We start from the raw sequence: 24,876 nt of genomic DNA, 5'->3' as shown, positions 1-24,876 counted from the left end.
ATAATGCAAAAGAAGTTTGTATAGGACTGTGTATGTTATTGCTACAAAATAACCTCTTAGCTTCAATAATTAATTCATTGAGGAGGGGGAAAATTTAAGTCTGCAGAAATCATAGGACAAACCTTATTTGAAAATCTGAAAGAATTTGTTTATCCTATACAGATCAAAAAAGTGGTTGTGTACCTGGGCAGAGATAAAACTATGCAGTTGTTGGAAGAGCTGGTAGCAGAACTGCAACTGACTGATCCAGTTAGCTCAGCTGTCATTCACATGGACAACCCACCCTACTACCGTATCACCTCTAGTTACAAAATCCCCTCCATCACCTCAGGTAACCGTTTATTTAGCAGAATACCAAAGTTCATATTGTTTACGTCGCAAGCCTTTATCACTTATACAAATGAATAAATACTTTCTTCCTTGTTTAGTCCATACAAAGCTATTTTTGAGTCTGTAGTTCAGGTACGGAAAAGTTAAGGAAGCAGGAATTTTTATTGAATTTACAAGAACATTCTCAGTCTTGTTACCAAATACTGTACCATAAGCAAAGAAACACTTTTTTTGTGTACAACAAAAGTTTTGAATTTATTTATGGCATCGTAGAGATGTACAACACAGAAACCGACCCTTTGATCCAACTTGTCCATGCCAATCTGATATTCTAAATAAACCTCATCCCATTTGCCAGCATTTGGCCCATATCCCTCTAAACTCTTCCTATTCTTTTAAATGTAATTGATTGTACTAGCCTCTTTCACTTCCTCTGACAGCTCATTCCGTACACACATCTCGCTCTGCATGGAAAAAGTTGTCCCTTAGGACCCTTTTACATCTTTCCCCTCTCATCTTAAACCTGTGCCCTCTTTTTCTCTGAACCCATTTTCTTCAGTCGGGCTGTTTGATTCAAACCTTGATGAGTAGCATTTTTCTTCCAGGTGAGGGAGAAAATGAGTTAATTTTGGAATTTAATTCAATACAATAACTTCTGTAATTCAAGCCACTTATTTAAAACAGTTGTGTTCGGAAATATATCTCTTTAGGAGGACACTTCTAAAATGTTGGTCAAGTCATGCTGTGGAACATGACCAGTCTTTTCTACAGCTTGTTAGAAAAAGTGCATCAAAAATTATAGTTGGTTAGTCCAGTTAGGACCTTTGATCAGGAAGACGGGTACTCGTACATGAATCTTTCACTTCCGGCCTGCAATTACACCATAAAGGCCATATGATCAAAAGATACAGGAGCAAAATTGGGTCATTTGGCTCATCAAATTGCTCCACTGTACGGTCATGGGTGATGTGTTTCTCAACCCCATTCTCCTGCCTTCTCCTGTAATTCTTGGTCCCTTTACCAATCAAGATCCCTATCTATCTTGTCTTAAATACACTCAATGACTTGGCCTCCACAGCCCTCTGTGGCAATGGGTTCCACAGATTCACCACATTCTAGCTGAAGAAATTCTTCTTTCTGAAGGATTGTCTTTTCACTGCGGATGTGCCCTGGGGTCCCAGTCCCTCCTCTTAGTGGAAACAACATCTCTGTGGCCACTCTATCCAGGCCTCTCAGTATTCTGTAAGTTTCAATCAGATCTCCTCTTATCTTTCTAAAATAAATAAGAGTACAGATGCAGAGTGCTCAACTGCTCCTCATATGACAAACCCTTCATGATCGGGATCGTTCTTGTGAACCTCCTCTGGACCCCTTCCAATACCAGCATATCCTTCCTTAGGTACAGGACCCAAAACTGTTCACAATATTTGAAATGCAGGTCTGACTAGAGTCTTAAACAGCCTAAGCATTACATTAATGCTCTTGTATTCTAGCTCTCTTGAAATAAATGCTAACATTACAGTTGTCTTCCTAACCTGCATTTTAAACTTAACAGAAACTTGAACTAGGAGTCCCAGGTAATTCATGTTTCAGATTTCCAAAGCCTTTTCCTATTTAGAAAATAGTGTGTGCCATTATTCTTCCTATCACCTTGTGTTCCATCTGCCACTTTTGTCCATTCTCCAAGTCCTTCTGCAGCTTCCTTGCTTCCTCAACACTATATGTCCCTCCACCCGTCTTTGTCATCTACAAGCTTAGTAACAATGCCCTCAGTTACTTCTTCCAGATTATTAATGTGTAAGGTGAATAGTTGTGGTTCCAACACAGACTCCTGTGAACTCCACTAGGCACCAGCTACTGTACTGACAAAGACTCATTTACTCCTACACCCTGCCTTTAGCCTGTCAGCCAATCCTCTATCCATTCCAGTACCTTGCCTGAACACCCTGGACTCTTTTATTTAGCAGTGTTCCAAGCGGCTCAAAAACCTTCAGAAATCCAAGTGGATCACATCCATTGACTCTCCTTTGTCTAAGCTGCTTGGTAACTCCTCAATTCCAACAGATTTGTCAAGCATCCCTTTGATAAGGCTGTGCTGACTCTAGTATTTTGCGGAGTATTGACAAGTACTCCACAATCTCATACTTAATAATGGACTCCAAAATCTTACCAACAACTAATATCAGGCTCACCAGCCTATAATTTCCTGTGTTTTGCCTCCCTCTCTCCTTGAATAGAGGAGTTTAAGACCCAAGGGTGTAGCCTTACAGTAAAAGGGAAGATCTTTTAGAACGGAAATAAGCAGAAACTTGTTCAACCAGAGAGTGTTGAATCTATGAAATTCATTGCCACAGAAGGCTGTGGAGGCCAGGTGGTTGAGTATATTTTAAGACAGAGATAGATAGGTCCTTGAGGATCAAGGATTACAGGGAGCAAGTGGGAAAGTGGGGTTGAGAAATTTATCAGCCATAATTGAATGGTGGAGCAGACTTGATGGGCTGAATGGCCTAATATCTGCTCCTATGTCTTACGGTTACATTGCCCATTTTACAGACCTCCAGAACTCTTCCTGACTGCAATGATCCCTGAAAGATCACCACCAGCGCCTCTACAGAACTCTGGGGTATCCATCTGTTCCACCTTCAGACCGTTCACCTTCCACAGCACCTCTGTACTGGTGGCCAATACACTCACCTCTGCCCCTAATTCTCTTGAAGCACCAATTCCCATTTAATGTTTGAGCAAAGCTTTTGAGCTGTGTAATCCAGCTAATGTAGCTGGAATGAGTTTCTACATTATCAGAATGTGGTGTTGTGTTCACTTTTTCATATTGATTTAAAGTAGAGCTTAGGGAGCTGTTAGCTTAGAAGAACTTGATGACAGATGCATTTTTGTTTACCAAAATAAAATATTTTCATGATTGAATGTAACATTAAACAGCTTTGTTCTCACCTGATGCCCTACCATGTGAATTTTAATTGTAGCAACTCATTTATCTAAAGTCAAATAAATTGTTGATTGCAGCACTATGGTGCTGTTTATTTGGTTAACATCTGAACCACTGAAGACTATTGATTCAGAAGAATGAAGGGAAGACAAATATTGTGATCTAGCATTTCCAAACAATGCAAGCTAGATAACTGTCCTTTTAAGATTAAGGTCTAAGTATTTGTATTTATATCCATCAGTAGCCGTTACCTCAAAACTTTCAGATGATTCGGCCCTGGACATACTTTGCGTCAGTTAGTTCAGTTGGCAGTACTCTTGCCTCTGATTCAGAAGGCTAGTATTGAATATGTAAGCTAGATGACACTTCATATTACTGAGAGCAATGCATCGTCAAGGTGAATTGCCCACACTAAATTGCCCATAGTGTTCAGGGATGTGTAGGTTAGGTGCACTAGTCAGGGGTAAATATAGGGTCGGGAATGGGTTCGTGTGGGTTACTCTTCGGAGGGTCAGTGTGGACTTGTTGGGCCAAAGGACCTGTTTCCACACTGTAGGGATTCTAATCTATTCTAATCTAAGGGGTATTATCTTTGAATCAAGATGTTTCCTGACTGTCTGCATGTAGGATCTAAAATGTCCAATAATGTTCAAAGAAGAACAGGAATATTCTCCTAGTACCTTAGCCAACTTTTATCTGTCAGTCAGCACCTCCAAAATGACAAGTTATTCATGTTCTGCTTCTGGAACAATGCTGTACATAAACTAATAGCTAATTTAAAAGTAACAGTAATTAGACTTCAAAAGTAATTCATAGAATTGCTGTAGTGCCAACTGTTGGGAAGAATGACTGGAGTTCCAATCCCCTGCTCTTTCCCCATATCACTGCACTTTTATTTCGCCCAATACCTTTTTGAAGATGGCATTCCAAATCCTAACCACTCAGTGCATCTTTTTTACAAAGTTTCCTCATTACATGTATAATTTCATTTCTTTCATTGACCATCTTAAATTGGTACCTTCAAGTTTCTTGATCCTTCAGTTGAAAACTGGTTCTCTTTCTTATAATTATCTCTTTCAGTTATAAGAATCAGTATTCTGTCTTTTCACAATGTCCGTATCTCTATCTCATTTATAATTCACACTGTATAATTCCACGGTTTTACTGTTTCGCATCAAAGTTTAAGTTAATCTAACTTTTATATATGTTTGAATATTAGCATTGAGAAGGTCTGTTTCTGGTAAATTTAAATCAGTTTAAGGTTAATTTTAATTGTTTCAAGGAAAAGCAGATAGTGTAATGGCTGAAGATACAAGTGTGAGCTGAAATTCTCCAACAATGAACAGGCAAAGGGAACAAAGGAAAGTTGAGAAGATTACTTGATTATAAATATGTTTATAGACAGAATCTAGTATTTTGTTGATAATGGGTTGATGTTTTTCACACTTGACAAGTTTTTTTTCAAGTTGTAATTCTTTATTTTATAGTTTAATTACACATTTGCAATTTGACTCCATCAATTTCTTATCAATTCCCATTGTGTATAGGTACCACTTCTAGCAGCAATACAATGGTAGCAGGACATGATGGTCATCAGGACACTAAGTCAGCAAAGGACTCTACTATTGATGATAAGTATGTACTTGTGTTTCGAAACAAAACTGTATCATAATTTCTTTAAACAGTTGTAGTGTTTCTGATATATGGTGCTGATGTTGAAGTTGATTATGTTGCTGTTTTATTTGATAGCTCTGTAAAGCTGTTTTTCATAGTTTTTCATCTTCTGTTTCTCCCTTCGTCTTTGAAGCAGTACGGGAGAGATTATTACCTGGCATTCTGATCAACATTTATTTGTCAACCAACTCCTAAAATAGATGCAAATACCAAGAATGCTGAAAACGTTCAGTAGGTCTGGCAGCATCTTCAGAGCGAGAAAGAGGGGCAGCATTTTAAATCCAATCTGACTTCTTCAGAAGTTCTGAAGAAATCATACTGGATTCAAAATATTGCCTATCTTCCTCTCTCCACAGATGCTACCAGACCTGCTGTGTTTATCCAGCATTCTTTGTGTTCATTTCAGATTTTCAGCATCTTCAGTATTTTGCTTTTAATTAGCTAAATTAGATGATCTGGCCATTTACTTGATTGTTGTTTTTGAGAGCTTGATCTGTGTTATGATACGGGGTAAACCCCTCTGTTAATTTAACCAGCAACACAAATAAGATTGTGCTGTAATCTGTTAAAAAACGAGAGGCAAAGAACTATCGCAAAAGTCACTATTTAAAGTAAAAACTAAACTTTTTTTTAAGTCTAACAGAGAATATTAACTAACAACTATTTACAACTCCTTTCTCTTAAACCTATCTTTTATCTCCCTCCTTTAAAATACTAGTCCAATTTTTTTGAAAAATCCCGATTACAATTTACAGAAAAATAATCACATTTCAAAACCAGTCAGTTTTGCCATGTTTCCTCTGTAGATTTTCCTCTGTAGATTCTCTCTCCAGGTTGGCCTCGGTGTTCTGCTGTACAGACTTCTTCCACAGACAAATACCTCTCAGAGAGCTCTTAAACTACCAGCCACCATCTGTCGGCCTTTTGGCAGTTCTCTCTCAACTGTTCAAAAATATTTGGTTTTATACCCCAAAACATTGGATTGTTTCCTAGGTTTTAATATTGTCAAAATACTAAATTCAAACTTGATTGGAGTTTGGTATCTTGGGGCATAATTGAAATTGATTAGCCAAATTTGAATTTTTGTTTCATGGCAACTCAGCTATTGTAGCTGTTTCAACCAAACATTACATTGTTTTCTTGTTCCAGACTCTCTCTGCTTCTGTAAGTCTTTGCTTGCTTTTCAACTCTCTTAAAGCTACAGTACCCCTACACCTTCATAATAATCTGTGCAAATTTGACGAATGAATTTCCTGTGTTATGACAGCAACTACAATGCCATGGTTCTTGATTGACTAATGAACATCTTTGAGAAAACCTGAGCTTGTAAAAAATGCTGTATAAATAACAGTCTTTAGTTCCCCAGGAACTTAATTTTTTTTCAACGTTTCCCACTTCCTTTAACTAATTTCTGCCCGGATGATTCAGTAAAGATATACACATCTCAGTAACTAAATACATTTCTAACCAGCAGTTCTGATCACCACACTATTGGAAGGATGCAACTGCATTGCAGAGTGTGCAGGGGCAATTGATTTATTGTCACATGTACTGAGGTACAGTTTCAGCATGTTAATATAAGCAAGGATGTACAGTCAAAAAAGACTTAGAGGCATACAGGTTACATTTCACAGTGAGTGCACTAGACAAGATCAGCATTAGCAAGATTAACATTATTTGAGGGTAGAGTGTCCATTCATCAGCCTAATAATGGCTGGGAAGCAGCTGTTCCTGAGTCTGCTGGTGTGTGTCTCCAGGCTTCTGTACCTTCTGCCTGATGGAAGAGGTTGTTTTAGATCATTACTGGAGTGCGATAGGTCTTTGATGTTGGCAGCCTTTCCACTGCAGCGAGCTATGTAAATGGAAGGTTGGCTTCCATGGTAGTCTGAGCTGTGTACCATCTTATGTAGTTTCTTGTAGTCCTGGTCAGAGCAGTTGTTGTACCAGGCCATTATGTACTTAGACAGTATGGTCTCAGTGGTGCATCTATAAAAACTCGTGAGGGTCCTTATGGATATGCCAAACTTCCCGAGCCACCTGATGAAAAAGAGTGTTATTGTGCTGCATTGACCATCACGTCCATTTGACAAGTCCAGAACAGGTTGGTGGTTATTGTCACTCCGAGGAACTTGACGCTCTCCCCTCTCTCAACCTCCATTCCGTTGCTGTAGATGGAAGTGTGTTCTCCTCCTTTCTTTCTAAAGTCAATGATCATTCTTTAGTTTTGTCACCCTTGAAAGAGAGGTTGTTCTCTTTGCACCACACCACCAAGCCCCCTACCTCCCTTCTGTATTTTGATTTTTCATTGTTAGATATTTGTCCCACTATGGTGGTGTCGTTAGTGACTGTGTCGATGGCCTTTGTGTAGAATTTGATGACACAGTCATAGATGTACAGGGAGTACAGTAGGGTGCTGAGGACACCTTCTTGGGAGTCTCCAGAAGTGAATGTTATTGTAGAGGAGGTGCAGTTGTATATCTTCATTGGTTGCAATCTGTAGGTCAGAAAACTGAGGATCCAGTTGCAGAGGGTGGTGCTGAGACCAAGGTCATGGTGTTTCAAGATCAGTCTGGAGACCATAATGGTGTTGAAGATAGAGCTGTAGTCAATGAGCTGCAATCCGCCTTGGGGGTCCTTCATGTCCAGATGTTCTAGGGATGAGTGTAAAGCTAGGAATGTGACATCTGCTGTAGACCTGTGATGGCGGTGTGCAAATTGTAGGGGATCAAGGCAGGCTGGGAGACTGGAGTTGATGTGGGCCATGACTAGCCTCTGTAAGTACTTCATGATTATTGAGGTCAAAACCACTGGGCAGTAGTCATTGAGGCACTTTGCACGTGCTTTCTTTGGTACGAGGATGATGATGGTCTTCTTGAAGCAGGTAGGGACTTCGGCCTGTAGGAGGGAGAAGTTGAAGATGTCAATGAAAACTTCCACCAGTTGGTTTGCACAGCATCTAGGTGCCTGGCCAGGAACACTGTCTGGGCCTGTTGCTTTCCTTGGGATGACTCCCAGGAAGACTGATCTGATGTCTGCAGCGGTGACCGAGGGAACAGGTGTGTCTGGGGCTGTCGAGGCAGGCATCACCATGCTGCTGGCATTCTGCTCAAACTGAGCATAGAGAGCATTGAGCACGTCGGGGTGGGGATGTGTCTTTGTCTGCTATCTTGCTCTGCTACATTTTGTATCCCGTAATGTTGTTTAAGCCTCTCCATAGGCAGCGGGAGTCTGTTTAGTAGGTTTGGGCCTCTAACTTGGTCTGGTACTGTCTGTTAGCATCCTTGATGGCTTTCCTGTAATGGTATGGGTCATTCGATTTGATAGGGAGTGGATTTCGGGTTAACTTCTTTGGTACGGAGTCCTCTACGCATTTACTAATGATTTCCGTGACAGGGTAGTTGTTATGGGGGTCTTTAACTTTGCAAATATTGGCTGGAAACGCTATAGTTCGAGTACCTAGATGGGTTCGTTTTTGTCCAATGTGTTCAGCAGAGTTTCCTGATAAAGTATATAGATAGGCCAACGAGAGGTGAGGCCACATTGGATTTGGTACTCGGTAATTAATCCGGCCAGGTGTTAGGTTTGGAGGTCGGTGAGCACTTTGGTGATGATGACCACAATTTGGTTGTGTTTACTTTAGCAATGGAAAGGGATAGGTATATACCGCAGAGCAAGAGTTATAGCTGGGGGAAAGGCAATTATGATACAATTAGGCAAGATTTAGTATGCATAGGATAGGGAAGGTAACTGCAGGGGATGGACTCAATTTAATTGTGGAGCTTGTTCAAGGAACAGCTGCTGCGTGTCCTTGATAAGTATGTCACTGTCAGGCAGGGAGGAAGTGGTTGAGTGAGGGAGCTGTGGTTTACTGAAGAAGTTGAATTTCTTGTCAAGGGTAAGAAGGAGGCTTATGTAAGGCTGTTGGACCAGATAACATCCCTGGCAGAGTGCTCAGAGAATGTTCTGTTGTACTGGTGGATGGTCTCTTCAACATCTTCAACATCCCCCTGAGCTGCACCATAATTCCAACGTGCTTCAAGGCGGCTACCATCGCCCCCATGCCGAAGAAGTCTTCAGCATTCTGCCTCAATGATTACCACTCTGTTGCGCTTATACCCATCATCATGAAGTGTTTCGAGAGGCTTGTGATGAGGCATATTAAGACCCTGCTGCTCTCCTCACTGGACACCCTGCAGTTCATGTATCGACATAATCACTCAACAGATTATGCCATTTCCACCACCCACCATCTGGACCTCACCCACCTGGAGAAGAAGGGCCCCTAAGTCAGACTACTCAGTTCTGCATTCGTTCCTCAACACCTGATTTGAAAGCTGAGACTGCTGGGCCTGAATCCCTCCCTTTGTAACTGGATCCTGGACTTCCTGACTGGGAGATCTTAGTCAGTCTGGATTGGAAACAGCATCTCCCAACACCATCACACTAAGCACAGGGACCCCCCCCCAACCCCGGGCTGTGCGCTCAGTCAACTGCTGTTCACCCTGCTGACACACGACTGTGCAGCAATACATAGGTCGAATCACATCATCAACTTCGCTGATAATACTACTGTAATGGGCCTCATCAGCATGAATGACGAGTCTGCGTACAGAGACAAGGTGCAGCGGCTAATGATCTGGTACAGAGGCAAGAACCTGTCCCTGAACATGGACAAGACAAAAGACATGGTTGTTGCCTTCAGGAGGGCACAGAGCGACTATTCTCCACTGGACATTGACGGCTCCCCTGTGGAGATTGTGAAGAACACCAAATTTCTTGGCGTGCATCTGGCGGAGAATCTCACCTGGATCCTCAACACCAGCTCCACAGCCAAGAAAGCCCAGCAGCATCTCTACTTTGTGCAGGCTGAGGAAAACCCACCTCCTAGACCCCCGTCCTCACCACATTCTAAGAAGGGTTCATTGAGAATTCGCTGAGCTGCTGCATCACTGCCTGGTTCGAGAATTGCAACGTCTCGGATCGTAAGATCCTACAATGGATTGTGAAGACAGCTGAGAAGATCGTCGGGATCTCTCTTTCCTCCATTGAAGATATTTACACCACATGCTGCAGCTGAAAGGCTAAGAGCATTGTGGAACCCCACACACCCCTCACTCAGACTCTTCTCCCTCCTGCTATCTGACAGAAGATGCTGGAGCATTCGGTCGCTCACGGCCAGACTGTGCAAGTTTCTTCCCCCAAACCATCATGTTCCTTAACACAGTATGATCTGACTCTTTCCCATCTGAAATTCTTTGCACAACCTCAAATTGCTGGTTGGAAAATGTCTATTATTTATCATTCCTGTATTACACTAACTTATGTGTTATGCACTTTATGCAATTATGTACTTTGTGCTGTCCGTGGACCACTCTCGGTCCTGGAGGAACACTGTCTGATTTTTACTGTATCGGTGGTATAGGGTAGAAATGACAAATAAAGGCTCCTCTCTCTAAAGATGAGACATGATGTCTCAGTTAGGGCACTTGGGAGTTACAAGTTTGCCAGGAAGGACTTAAGAGAGAGCAAAGAAGAGCCAGGAGGGGACATTAGAAGTATTTGGCAGGGAGGATCAAGGAAAATCCTAAAGCTTTCTATAGGTATTTCAGGAATAAAAGAATGACTAGGGTAAGATTAGGCCAGTCAAGGACAGTAGTGGGAAGTTGTCCGTGGAGGCCGAAGAAATAGGAGAGGTGCTAAATGAATATTTTTTGTTAGTATTCACATGGGAAAAAGACAGTTTTGTGGAAGAGAATACTGAGATACAGGCTACTAGACTAGACTAGACAGGATTGAGGTTCATAATGAGGAGATGTTAGCAATTCTGGAAAGTGTGAAAATAGATAAATCCCTTGGCCTGATAAAATTTATCCTAGGATTCTCTGGGATGCTAGGGAGGAGATTGTAGAGCCTTTGACTTTGATCTTATGTTGTCATTGTCTACAGGAATAGTGCCAGAAGACTGGAAGATAGCAAATATTGTCCGCTTTGTTCAAGAAGGGGAGTAGAGACAACCCTGTTAATTATAGTCTAGTGAGCCTTACTTCTGTTGTGGACAAAGTTTTGGAAAGGATTATAAGAGAGAGGATTTATAATAATCTAGAAAGGTATAATTTGACTAAGGATAGTCAACACAGTTTTGTTGACTAGGTAGGTCGTGCCTCACTAACCTTATTGAGTTCTTTGAGAAGGTGACCAAACAGATGGATACGGCTAGAGTGATTGATGTGGTGTATATGGATTTCAGTAAAGCGTTTGATAAGATTGCCCACAATAGGCTATTGCACAAAATACAGAGCCATGGAATTGGAGGTGATTTTGCGGTTTGGATCTGAAATTTGCTAGCTGTAAGAAGATGGGGGGGTGGGGGATTGGGGGCGGGGAGTGATTGATGGGAAGTATTCATCCTGGAGTTCATTTACGAGTGGTGTACTGCAAGGATCGGTTTTGGTGCCACTGCTGTTTTTCATTTTTAAAAATTACCTGGATGAGGGCATAGAAGGATGGGTTAGTAAATTTGCAGATGACACTAATGTCAGTGGAGTTGTGGACAGTGCGGAAGGATGTTGCAGGTTACAGCGGGACATAAATAAGCTGCAGAGTTGGGCTGAGAAGTGACATTGGAGTTTAATGCAGAAACGTGAGGTGATGCACTTTTGAAGGAGTAACAGGAATACTGAGTACTAGGCTAATGGTAAGATTCTTGGAAGTGTGGATGAGCAGAGAGATTTCTGTGTCCATGTGCCTAGATCCCTGAAAGTTGTCATCCAGGTTGATAGAGTTCTTAAGAAGGTGTACAGTATGTTAGCTTTTATTGATAGAGGGATTGAGTTGGAGGGCCATGAGGTCTTGTTGCAGCAGTGCAAAGCTCTGGTGCAGCTGCACTTGGAGTATTGCATACAGTTCTGGTTGCCGCATTATAGGAAGGATGTAGAAGAATTGGAAAGGGTGTGGAGGGGATTTAGCAGGATGTTGCCTGGTATGGAGGGAAGGTCTTATGAAGAAAGGCTGAGGGACTTGAGGCTATTTTAGTTAGATGAAGATTAAGATGATCAGAGGATTAGATAGGGTGGACAGTGTGAGCCTTTTCCCTCTGATGGTGATGGCTAGCACAAGGGGCACAGCTTTAAATTGTAGGATGATAGATACAGGATAGATGTTAGAGGTAGGTTCCTTACTCAGAGTAGTAAGGGCATGGAATGCCCTGCCTACAAAAGTAGTAGACTCACCAACATTAAGGACATTTAAATGGTCATTGGATAGTCATATGGACGAAAATGGAATAGTCTAGGTTAGATGGGCTTTAGATTGGTTTCACAGGTCAGCGCAACATTGAGGGCCGAAGGGCCTGTACTGCGCTGCAGTGTTCTGTGTACAGTGGTGATGTACTTGTCTAGTTTGCCATGACGAAGGGTTTTGGCCCAAAACATTGACTTTCCTGCTGCTAGGATGCTATCTGACCTGCTGTGCTTTTCCAGCTTCATACTTATTGATTCTTGCTTCCACATCTGCAGTCGTTCCTGTCTAGATTTTCCGCTGAGTTCTTGAACATGGTCCAGTCCACTGATTACAAGCAGTCCCAGAGACGCTCTTCTGCAACCTCAGACTAGCATTGTTCTCACTTTTGCGAAGGGTCCTTCCGTTACAGCTTCTGTTGGTAAGCTGTGAGTCGGAGCACAGTGTTTTCATCTGATTTTCCAAAGTCTGGGCAGGGGTTGGCGTCTTTGGTTGTGTAGCAGTGGTCCAGAATCTTCGGTCCTCTGGTGGATCAGGAGATGTGTTGGTGGTACTTTGGCAGCACCCCCTTGAGTTTGAGATTGAACAGAATGTTGACTGGGACAAAAGGTCTCAGTTGTGAGGAGAGGCTGGATAGGCTGCGTTTGTTTTCAGAGGCTGAGAGGATTTGATTGAGATATCCAAAATTATGAGAAGCGTAGGCAGAATAGATCATGAGAATCTTTTCAGCGTGGCAGACTCATTTAAGACCAAACGCCTTTAAGTATAACGTGAGGAGTAAGTGGTGAAACAGAAGATCTGAGGAAAGTATTTTCCCCCAGAGGATGGAACACACATATTTACAATATTTTACGAAGCATCTGGATGAGCACTTGAAATGCCAGGGAATAAAAGGCTGCGGACCCATTGCATGTAAATGGAATTAGTGTAATTTGGTGTTTGATGTCGGGAGAGATGTGGTGGCCTATCACGCAGCCTATCCAGCCTCTCCTCACAACTGAGACCTTTTGTCCCAGTCAACATTCTGTTCAATCTCAAACTCAAGGGGGTGCTGCCAAAGTACCACCAACACATCTCCTGATCCACCAGAGGACCGAATATTCTGGACCACTGCTACACAACCAAAGACGCCAACCCCTGCCCAGACTTTGGAAAATCAGATGAAAACACTGCTCCAACTCAGGGCTGTTTCTATGCTTTATGACTCTATGATTATTGACTGGTCATTGTACGGTAATCCTTAGCAGACAGCCTCAATTTTTGACCTTAATGATTAAAGCAGTTAAACAAGGCTGAGTATTGGATCTTATCCTGAGCAACTCCCACAGCAATGTCATCTTGGTCTAGGTAAAACCAGTCACCTTGCTTTGCACGAGGAAGACCCCAACCATAGATCGTGTTCCTTTGATTTCCATTGACTTCCAATTTGCCAGGATTCCTTCATGCTAAACTCAGTCAAATACTGCTTTGATGTCAGGGGCAGTCTGTCTCGCATCATCTTCTGAGTTTAGCTCTGTTATCCATGCTCAATCAAAGCTGGAGTGAGGTCAGGAAATGAGTGCCCTAATTAAAACTAAACCGAACATTGCTGAGCAACTTGTGACTCAGCAAGTGTCACTTAATGGCACTGTTAATGACACTTTCCTTGGTTTATGTTCAAGGATAGATTGATGGACTGGTATCTCAACCTTATTCCCAAAATAATTTGAAAAGCAAATTGTAAGAAATGAAAAATTTAATTACTTTGTTTTCTTTGAGCAGTTATGGACATCTTGATATCTACGCTGGACTAAATAGTAACTTGAACCGGCAGCATCACCGGTTAGAATCTCGTTACAGCAGCAGTTCTGGAGGATCCTATGAAGAGGAGAAGAGTGCGTAATATAATTACAAAATATATTGTAAACCTTTTTATACATTAGTGTATCCCCTTAAAGTTCTCAAACGTATTATATGTTATTTGGATTGTAAATCCACTAGGCAATTGCTTTGTTAAAACATTTGATTAAATATTAAATTTTCAATGTAGAAAGTTAAGGTCATATAAATGGTATATTTCCAGAATTATATGGGTTAGCAAGCACATCTTTATGACACTGCAGGTACAATCTGATCTGTTATTACTATTTCTCTATTGTGTGCCTAAATCTGAGGAAAAATTCTAATTTATAATCTGCAAGAAACATTTGCAGTCTGCAAAGGGCTGACACTTGTTTTAGTGTCTGGGAATAAAATTCAGTCATCATTCTCACCTGCCTTTACTAATTCATCTATTGTATACTTTATATTAAATAGGTGATTCTATGCCAATTTATGCAAACTGGAGGCTGAAAGTGATGGAACTCAACAAAGCAGAACCATTGCCATTTCCTCCCAATGGTGGAAGCTGGTCACCACTGGCTGATTACTTGCCAGAGACTGGTACACCAGGGATACCCCTGCAGAGGTTAGAGAATATATCGATGATTTCTACAGACTGTTAAAAAAATGACTGCAAAATCCTATATGCAAATTTACCAATACTGTACATGTTCAACAAAATTCATGACATTTGAACTGCTGATTGACTAGTTTGGAGGAATGCAACAACATGTTATATTCCTAGAATGAATGTAAACCAACTTGTTTCAATATAATCCATGTTGGATTTCTGCAAATACCAATTCATAGCCATGGACTTGTGTGTGCACGCACATGCATGAGAGAGAAAAAGTCTATTTCTGTGCTGCATATCTCTGTGTATTTAATAACACGTGCTTTATTTCTGTTGATGTAAACATTGTTGTAAAATAGTAGAGTGCATCCTTTTTCCTTGGTTGGTGTAATGTTCATGTGCTTCAAAGCATTTTATTTAAATTATGTGCAATAACCTGTCAAATAATTTTTTTTTAAAAATCTCATGCACTGGGGATAGGAAAACTACACTTTGATCATGACTGAATAATAGCTAACTTCTAACTTCACAAAGCTGTCGAAGTTCCATTGATTACAACTGATGCATGTCAGTGACTCTAAGAATTTGTAAAGGAGTAAAACCGACATTTTGGACTTGTCTGTAGAACCACTGGGTAAAATGTTGAACATGTTTTGTTTAAGTTAGTGCATGTTTTCTTTGTGTGTAAGCTTGCCTTAATCCATGTTGATATGTCACTCCTAACTACTCGGGTAATATAAAGGCTGGTCTTGCCATTCAATGAATATATGCTGTAATACCACAGGTTAATTGTTTCAATTTTCAAAGTCTATTGCTAATATTAATTTTTTATTACATTTCATTCATGTAGTTCTAACAATTTGATTATTTTGTTTTATTCTTAGGTGTAACATTGCAGTCATCCTTCTTACGGATCTAATAGTTGATCACAGCGTAAAGGTGGAATGGGGGAACTACATGCATCTTTTGCTTCATGCAATATTTATAGGTAATTAGAGAATAAAAATGTTTTAATTGCTGGCACAGGGTAATGTTGTTGACCTGATGTGGCAGAGTGAGACAATAAGGGACAATTGTTCCCTGCAATGCATGCTAATTTCAGACAGGCCACCAAAGAGTCAAAAATCGTAAGATGATGTTATCTATTCAGTACTTCAGGGAAAGCCTTCAATGCAAGTATAACAAATACTATTTCTACTAAGGAGCAGAAGAATCGATGTTTCGGGCAAAGTCCCTTCAAGAATTTCTGAATGAAGGGCTTTTGTCTGAAATGTCGATTCTCCTGCTCCTTGGATGCTGCCTGACCTGTGCTTTTCCAGCACCACACTCTCAACTCTCATCTCCAACAACTGCAGTCCTCATTTTCTCCTATTTCTACTAATGCATTCTGTAAAAGGAAGAGGAAACAAGCCAAATAATGTTTTTTTAACACCTGTGAAAACAGTACATACAATTTTTCCATCCTGGCTATTGCTGCAATGTTAAGATTTTCACAAAATAATGAAAGCAGGGCTATTTAGATCATTAAGTCTATGCCAGTTCTCTGAGAGAGCTGTTCTGCTAATGCCATTTTCCCACTCTTCCTCTCACCCTAAGCATTCTTGCTTCTCAGGTAGTCCAATTTTCCATTCATTCCTTTGATTAACAGTCCAACACACTGTCATGCTATGTATACTTGACATGAACGACTCACTGTTTGAAAATGTTATTGCTAATATTCCTGCTGTTTCTTTTGCCAATTACCTCAAATCAGTGCCCTCTGATTCTCAATCCTTCCTTTCAGCATGAGCAGTTTCTCCTCATCTACTGTGTGCAGGTCTATCCTGATTTTGAATACTTACATCAAATCTCTAGTTCTCCAAGAAAAACAATCCCACCTTCTCCGGTCTATCTACACAACTGAAACTCATCATCCCTGGAACCATTCTCATCAATCTTTTTCTGCATTCTCTCTAATGCTTTTGAAATGTTGTACCTAGAACTGGACAGAATGCTCCAGTTGGGGCCCAAGAGTTTAACATAACTCTTTGCTTTAATATTCTGTACAGTAATCAATAAAGCCTAGGAAGATCCTGTTGCAACTGCCCTGCCGCCTTCAATAATTTAAGCACTTATTTCCAGGTTACAGAGTCGTAGAGTCTTAAGCACAGCAAAAGCTCCTCGACCCATATAGTCTATACCTGTCAAAAACAAATGGCTAACAATTCTAATCCTATTTTCCAACACCTGGTCCATAACCACCTTAAATGTTATGTGGTTTTCTGTTTATACCAGGTTCCACTACTCCTGCATTTTTAATATGTTTTGGTTGATTCTGTCTATCAAAAACTGTAACCCTTTTCATAATTGTAGACTGTTATGTTTGGGTTTGAAAATTCACAGATTTAATAAATCATTTATTCAGTTATTTATGCTTGCTCTTAATTCATGTCATTACCTACTGATGCTTCATGCTGAGCTGTTTTCTTGGTAGTTTTCGGTGGATTGCCAATGCTTTCCACTTTAGGGGAAGGTTAAGGATGCAATTCCCAAATCTACCTTAGCTGGAGCAAGAATTGAAGCTGTGCCGTTATTGTAAGCAAGATGCGAGAAAGATATCTACACTTCAGCAAATAATTGTTTTAAATTTTATATATAATTGTACTGGTCCAAAAATGTTTTAGAGTTTAAGGTAAAATAAAATACTTTTCAGATGTATTTACTTTTTAAAAAATAGAATTGTATGAATTGATAAATTGAAATATATTTCATTTTTTCTTTGTTTTGACAGGATTTGATCACCAGCATCCTGAAGTGTATGAACATTGTAAGCGACTACTGTTGCATTTGCTTATAGTAATGGCCTATAACAGCAATGTTCAGGCTATGGCCTCCATTCTCCTCAGGAACAGGGAGTTTACTGAGCCGAAGGTGCTTACTGTCAAACCAGCCACTCATGTGGAGTATAGTTTTACAGGTTAGTGACTATTGTAAATGTCTTCTCCATGGAAGTTTGAAAGGTCTTGTTGCTTCTTTTTATTCCAGCAGGTGGTGCCACTTGCTGATGAAGTGTAGAAGTCAAGTACAGTGTTACATTTCTAAAAATTGAAGTATTTTGTAAAGTGTAACTAAATAGCAACTATTTTGACACTTTTCAGAAGCTGATTCACAGAAGCTAATTGCATTTGATGAACGCTAATGTATGGTGCCATTATGCTTTGGGGAAATAAAATGTTCACATCCCATATGAATTAGGAGCTGCAGTTGCCCTTTTGGACCCTCAAACCTGCTCTGCCATTCTGTAAGATCAGAACTAACCTGTGTATTTTTCACATTGCATATTCCTATCTACCCCAATAACCTTGGATTTTTCTATGGCAAGGGAAACAATCTGCCTCCATCTCAATGACACCACTTCCACTGTTTTCTGAGGCAGAGTTCCAAAGTTACACTTACCTCTGGCCTAAAAAGGCAACTCCTAATTTTGGACTCATGGACAAGAGATAATATCCTCTCTCTGTCCATCCTGTCAAGGCACTCAGAATCTGGTATATTTCAATCAAGTCACCCCTCAACTTTAAACTCCAATGAAAACAAGCCCAGTCTGCCCAACATTCATTCATACAACAATCTGTTCAATCCAGTTGCCACTGTAGTAAACCATCTCCAATGCGTTTCCCTAAATAAGGGACCAAAACTGCATGCAGTATTCAAACATCTCACCTATACCCTGTATATCTGTAGCAAAACATTTTTCCTGTTATGTTCACTTCTTCTTGAAATCAGGTGTACCATCCCATTAGTCGCTTTAATTGCTTTCCATACCTGCATAGTAACATCTTGTGACTCATGCATAAGAACATCTAAGTACCTCTGCGCTTTGGAATTCTTGAGTCCCTATCCATTGAAGTAATACTCTGCTTTTTTATTCTTCATCCTTTACTTAACTTTCTGTTCCCCTTGTTTGTCATATACAACTGAAATTCAGGACCCAATCCTTTTCCTCCTGCAGCCATGAACTCTGATATGGCTAGCAGATTGAGTTTATTTATTTAAATGTTCACTGTCAATTAATTTACTTTTTTATGAATGCTGCATATATTCAGGTACAGAGACTTCTGTTTGTAGTTTTGTTCCCTTTGTAAGATGTAGTATTACAGCGGTGGAAAGGAAGATGGACGAAGATTTGCCATCTGAGGTAGTTTGGGTTGAGGTTAGGAATAGGAGAGGTGAGGTCACCCTGTTAGGAGTCTTTTACAGGCCTCCTAATAGTCCTAGAATCGTTGAAGAAAGGATTGCGAAGATGATTCAGGAGAAGAGTGATAGTAATAGGGTGATTGTTATGGGAGACTTTAACTTTCCTGATATTGATTGGGAAAGCTATAGCTCAAGTTCGTTAGATGGGTCAGTGTTTGTGCAATGTGTGCAGGAGAGTTTCCTGACACAATATGTAGATAAGCCAACAAGAGGTGAGGCCATACTGGATTTGGTTCTGGGTAACGAACCAGGCCAGGTATTAGAACTAGAGGTAGGTGAGCACTTTGGGGACAGTGACCACAATTCGGTGATTTTTACTCTAGTGATGGAGAGGGATAAGTGTGTACTACAGGGCAAGAGTTATAGCTGGGGGCAGGGAAATTATGATGCGTTGAGGCATGACTTAGGATGTGTGGATTGGAAAAGTAGATTCCAAGGCAAGAGCGTAATTGATATGTGGAACTTGTTCAAGGAGCAACTATTGAGTGTCCTTGATAAGTGCGTACCTATCAGGCAGGGAGGAAAGGGTCGTGTGAGGGAGCCGTGGTTTAATAAGGAGTTGGAATCCCTGGTTAAATGGAAGAGGGCGGCCTTTGTAAAGATGAGGCGTGAAGGTTCAATAGGGGCAATTGAGAGTTATAAGGTAGCCCGGAAGGACCTGAAGAGAGAGCTAAGAGCAGCAAGGAGGGGACATGAAAGGTCCTTAGTTGGTAGGATTAGGGAAAACCCTAAGGCTTTCTATAGGTATGTTAGGAATAAAAGAATGACTAGGGAAGGAATAGGTCCAATCAAGGATAGTAATGGGAAGTTGCGTGTGGAGGCTGAAGAGATTGGGGAGGCGCTGAATGAATACTTTTCGTCAGTATTCACTCAGGAACAGGACATTGTTGTCGATATAAATACTGAGGCACGAATAAGTAGAATGGATGGCTTTGAGATATGTAGAGAAGAGGTGTTGGAAATTCTGGCAAGGGTGAAAATAGATAAGTCCCCTGGGCCTGATGGCATTTATCCTAGGATTCTCTGGGAAGCAAGGGAGGAGATTGCAGAGCCATTGGCCTTGATTTTTGTGTCCTCTTTGTCGACAGGAGTAGTGCCAGAGGACTGGAGGCTAGCAAACGTGGTTCCCTTGTTCAAGAAGGGGAGTAGGGATAATCCTAGTAACTATAGGCCAGTGAGTCTCACTTCTGTTGTGGGCAAAGTCTGAGAGAGAATTGTAAGGGATAGGATTTATGCACATCTGGATAAGAATGATGTGATCAAGGATAGTCAGCATGGTTTTGTGAAGGGCAGGTCGTGCCTCACAAACCTTATTGAATTCTTTGAGAAGGTGACTAAGGAGGTAGATGAGGGGAAAGCGGTAGATGTGGTATATATGGATTTTAGTAAGGCGTTTGATAAGGTCCCCCATGGTAGGCTACTGCAGAAAATACAGAGATATGGCATTGAGGGTGAGTTGGAGGTTTGGATTAGGAATTGGCTCTCTGGAAGAAGACAGAGGGTAGTAGTTGATGGCAAAGGTTCATCTTGGAGTGCCGTCACTAGCGGTGTTCCGCAAGGATCTGTTTTGGGACCATTGCTGTTTGTCATTTTTATAAATGACCTGGAGGAAGGGTTAGAAGGTTGGGTGAGCAAGTTTGCGGATGATACGAAAGTCGGAGGAGTTGTAGACAGTGAGGAAGGATATGGCAGGTTACAGCGGGATATAGAGAAGCTGCAGAGCTGGGCAGAAAGGTGGCAAATGGAGTTCAATGTAGCTAAGTGTGAAGTGATTCACTTTGGTAAGAGTAATAAAAAGATGGATTACTGGGCTAATGGTAGACTACTTGGTAGTGTGGAAGAGCAGAGGGATCTTGGTGTCCATGTACACAGATCTCTGAAAGTTGCCACCCAGGTAAATAGTGCAGTGAAGAAGGCATATGGCGTACTGGCTTTTATTGGTAGAGGAATTGAGTTCCGGAGTCCTGAGGTCATGCTGCAGTTGTATAAGACTCTGGTGCGGCCGCATCTGGAATATTGTGTGCAGTTTTGGTCGCCATACTATAGGAAGGATGTGGAGGCACTGGAACGGGTGCAGAGGAAGTTTACCAGGATGTTGCCTGGTATGGTAGGAAAATCCTATGAGGAAAGGCTGAGGCACTTGGGGTTGTTTTCATTGGAGAAAAGAAGGTTTAGGGGTGATTTGATAGAGGTGTACAAGATGATTAGGGGGTTAGATTGGGTTGACAGTGAGAACCTTTTTCCACGTATGGAGTCAGCTATTACAAGGGGGCATAGCTTTAAATTAAGGGGGGGTAGATATAGGACTGATGTTAGGGGTAGGTTCTTCACTCAGCGAGTCGTAAGTTCATGGAATACCCTGCCAGTAGTAGTAGTGGACTCTCCCTCTTTATGGGTATTTAAGCGGGCATTGGATAGGTATATGGAGGATAGTGGGTTAGTGTAGGTTAGGTGGGCTTTGATCGGCGCAACATCGAGGGCTGAAGGGCCTGTACTGCGCTGTATTCTTCTATGTTCTATGTAGCCTTTGCTAGGTTTACTCTTATGGTTTGTTTGTCTCTCCACTTATTCCTACAATTACCACCTTAATTTTCCAGATTAATATTTTCTTCCCCTGTCTCAACTCTACCCCTTGCTAAATTTCCCTAAGTATGATTCCTTACCCCTCATTTATTTTAAAACCATTTCTACTTCCCTAGTTATACAACTTGCGAGTACACCAGTCTAGTTTCTTTAAGGTATACTGTGTGAGCAGTACAGATTCTAATTTCCCTAGTACTGCTGCCAGTCTCCCATGAACTGGAATCCATTTCCTTCAGTCTTTGAACCACATATTAATTTCTCAAATCTTATTTACTCCTTGCTAGTTGGCACATGGGTCTACTTTGTTTGAAATGGCATGCATTATATTGTTTATACCCAGCTTTGTTACTGATAAGTGATGTCATTTTCTGTGCATTTGTTATCCACAAGTGCACACCTCTGATATTTGTTTTAAATTGGAATGTTAAGATAAAGGAAGAAACAGAGCCTGAATAGAAGGTATAAACAAGTTATTTCTTAACTGAAACCAGGACACTTGGAAGAGGTATGTTTCTGAGAGGGAAAATAGATGGCTTTAGCTTCATGAGTATTGGTGGACTTGCACTTATCCAGGCCAACAGGGAGTATTCTATCATACTCCTGACAGTTGGTAGTGGACAGACTTTAGGGATTCAGGAGGTGAGTTACTTTCCAGAGCATTCAAAGTGTTTGACCTGCTCTTGTATCTGCTATATTTATATGACTTGACCATAAAATTCAATTTCTGGCCAGTGGTAATCCTCTCAATGATGTTGGTAAAAGATTCAGCAGTAATAGTGAGCAATGTTTTGTCTAAGCTACTTGGCCAAACAGCCACTCCAAGGGTCCATACACGCAATTAATGTTCTGACGCTGTTTGCAACATTGACTTCATGTTCTGAAAGTCATTGTTAGGCCCAGACCTCAGAAGTGCCCCGCAGATGAAAATATAATTTGTGGGAATGTTGATAATGACTGAATATCAAGAGATAATAGTTCGATTCTCTTTCATTGGAGATGCCCATTACCTGGCATTTGAGTGATGAAAATGCTACTTGTCCATATTAACGCAGTCCCAAATATTGCCTGGGTCTTGAAGCATCCCACTATCAGGAATCATTGATGAAGTCATTAACTGATCACTTCTATTTTGGCTAAGATTTGTAGTGTCATTGTATAAACAGCCTTGAAGTAATTGCAGCCAATATTGTAGGTTTAATATTTTGAAAATATTCTTCTAGCAGGGAGCAGTGAATTTGTGCCAGATTACCAGCCCTCACCAATGACTGACTCAGGACTCAGCTCAAGCTCTACCTCTTCTAGCATCAGCTTAGGAACTACCAGTGCTGCCATTCCTCAGCTCACTCCCACCATTTTGAGCGAGGTGGATATTAATGCAGACCAGGATGAGAAGGTGAAAACGCTCATTGAATTTATAACTACAAGGTAAGTTAGTTTAAAATTGCACCACTCACTCAAGTGTTTCACCCAATCGATTTAAGTCTCAAGGAGGTTGTAATGGTTGAGTAAGAAAAGGAGAGTATTATGTGTATCTTACCTTCTTTCCTTTTCAGACCATTAAAAACATTTGGCATTTTGTTACTTTTCTGGGGATCATCCTCCTATCTGTGTAGAAAGGCTGAGGTATAGAAGGAGTTAAGTAAATGTTCATATCACCTCCCCCTTTATTGTATGTTGTCATCCACAGAATAGCAAACCACCTTTGTGTCAGTATTAACTGATATACAGTCTTAGAGATGTACAGCATGGAAACAGACCCTTTGGTCCAACTAGTCCATGCCAACCAGATAACCCAACCTAATCTAGTTCTATATGTCAATACTTGGCCCATATTCTCTAAACCCTTCCTATTCATATAGCCATCCAGATGCCTTTTAAATGTTGCGATATTACCAGCTTTCACCACTTCCTCTGGCAGCTCATTCCATGCACACATCACCGTCTGCTTGAAAAAGTTGCCCCTCAGGTCCCTTTTATATCTTTCTCCCCTCACCCTAAACCTATGCCCTCTAGATCTGGACTCCCCCACTCCAGGGAAAAACTTTGTCTATTTATCTTATCCATGCCCCTCATGATTGTATAAACGTCTGTAAGGTCACCCCTCAGCCTCCGTCAATCCAAGGAAAACATCTTCAACCTACTCAGCCTCTCCTTATAGCTCAAATCCTCCAACCCTGGCAACATCCTTGTAAATCTTTTCTGAACCCTTTCAAGTTTCACAACATCCTTCCAATAGGAAGGAGACCAGAATTGTGCACAATCTTCCAAAAATGATCTAACCAATGTCCTGTACAGCTGCAACGTGACCTCCCAAGTCCTATACTTGGTGCTCTGACCAATAAAGGGAAGCATACCAAACGCTGCCTTCACTATCCTATCTATGAGCAACTCCACTTTCAAGGAGCTATGAACCTGCACTCCAAGGTCTCTTTGTTCAGCAATTCTCCCTAGGACCTTACCATAAAGTGTATAAGTCCTGCTCTGATTTGCTTTTCCAAAATGCAGCACCTCACATTCATCTAAATTAAACTCCATCTGCCCATTGGCCTATCTGATCAAGATGCAGTCTTGATCTCTTAGCTGAGTAATCTAGCTCAATTACTGAAATATCTTTCGGACCAGAAATCTTTCTGCAAGTTACTTTGCATCCTTACTCTGAAAGGGGAAAAACACTCAGATTTGTCGTGATCCCTCCATCACACTTTGTGGTCCAATTGGTTACATTCACCTATTGTTCAAATCACATTTACCTTTTACATTCTCTCTTGTACTCCATTGTAGTAAGTGAGAGTTTCAGGGTATTTCAGCATCAGTGGGCACTAGCTGAAAGGATAGAAGTTTGAGGATAACTTGCTTAATACAGTCCCACAGGAGATTATGCTGATCTATGTTTAATTATTTGTTTTAAATAATGGAAAATTACTAACTCTTTATATTGCAAGACTTACAGATTTCATTTATCTTCTTAAAGAAAACGAGGGCCACTATGGAACCATGAAGATGTCTCTCCTAAGAATCCAAACATTAAAACTGCTGAACAGTTAACTGTGTTTTTAAAGCATGTAATATCTATATTCAAGCAACAAAGATCAGGTAATTGGAATGCATAGTTATTACAAATTCACAAGTATACATCTTACAGTCTGAACTCATTACATTTTAATCCAGTGTTTTCTTTCCTGGCATTTTTATTTCCAACTAAACTAGGTTTTCAGCTAGAGCAACTTCTCAGTGAAGTGGCCTTGCAGACAGCACTTTCATGTTCTAACAGACATTATGCTGGAAGATCATTCCAGATCTTCAGGGCTCTAAAACAGCCACTGACTGTAACTACACTGTCTGATGTATTGTCAAGACTGGTTGAAACAGTTGGAGATGCAGGGGAAGAGGCTCAGGTACGTGATAAGACTTTTAATAAAGTTACAAAATGATTGTG

The 24,876-nt window shown here is 40.9% G+C and overlaps 1 protein-coding gene across 13 annotated transcripts in view; it reads left to right on the top strand.

The window, feature by feature from the left end:
• Positions 1-24,876, top strand: part of fryl (furry homolog, like) — a 467,472-nt gene that overhangs the window by 327,437 nt on the left and 115,159 nt on the right. For 11 of the 13 annotated variants that reach the window (XM_072569022.1, XM_072569030.1, XM_072569038.1 and 8 more), the window contains 9 exons: positions 163-331; positions 4,825-4,912; positions 13,949-14,061; positions 14,483-14,633; positions 15,506-15,609; positions 17,392-17,577; positions 22,661-22,865; positions 24,412-24,533; positions 24,648-24,835. In XM_072569022.1, the coding sequence (XP_072425123.1) occupies positions 163-331; positions 4,825-4,912; positions 13,949-14,061; positions 14,483-14,633; positions 15,506-15,609; positions 17,392-17,577; positions 22,661-22,865; positions 24,412-24,533; positions 24,648-24,835 (1,326 nt within the window). The remainder of the gene's footprint in view (positions 1-162; positions 332-4,824; positions 4,913-13,948; positions 14,062-14,482; positions 14,634-15,505; positions 15,610-17,391; positions 17,578-22,660; positions 22,866-24,411; positions 24,534-24,647; positions 24,836-24,876) is intronic. The other 2 variants (XM_072568977.1, XM_072569068.1) reach the window with 1 other exon arrangement.

The sequence above is a fragment of the Chiloscyllium punctatum genome, chromosome 1 (assembly GCF_047496795.1).
Source record: "Chiloscyllium punctatum isolate Juve2018m chromosome 1, sChiPun1.3, whole genome shotgun sequence".
Lineage (NCBI taxonomy): Eukaryota > Metazoa > Chordata > Chondrichthyes > Orectolobiformes > Hemiscylliidae > Chiloscyllium > Chiloscyllium punctatum.
The sequence above is the reverse complement of the archived record's forward strand: the minus strand, read 5'-3'. Positions and strand labels throughout refer to the sequence as shown.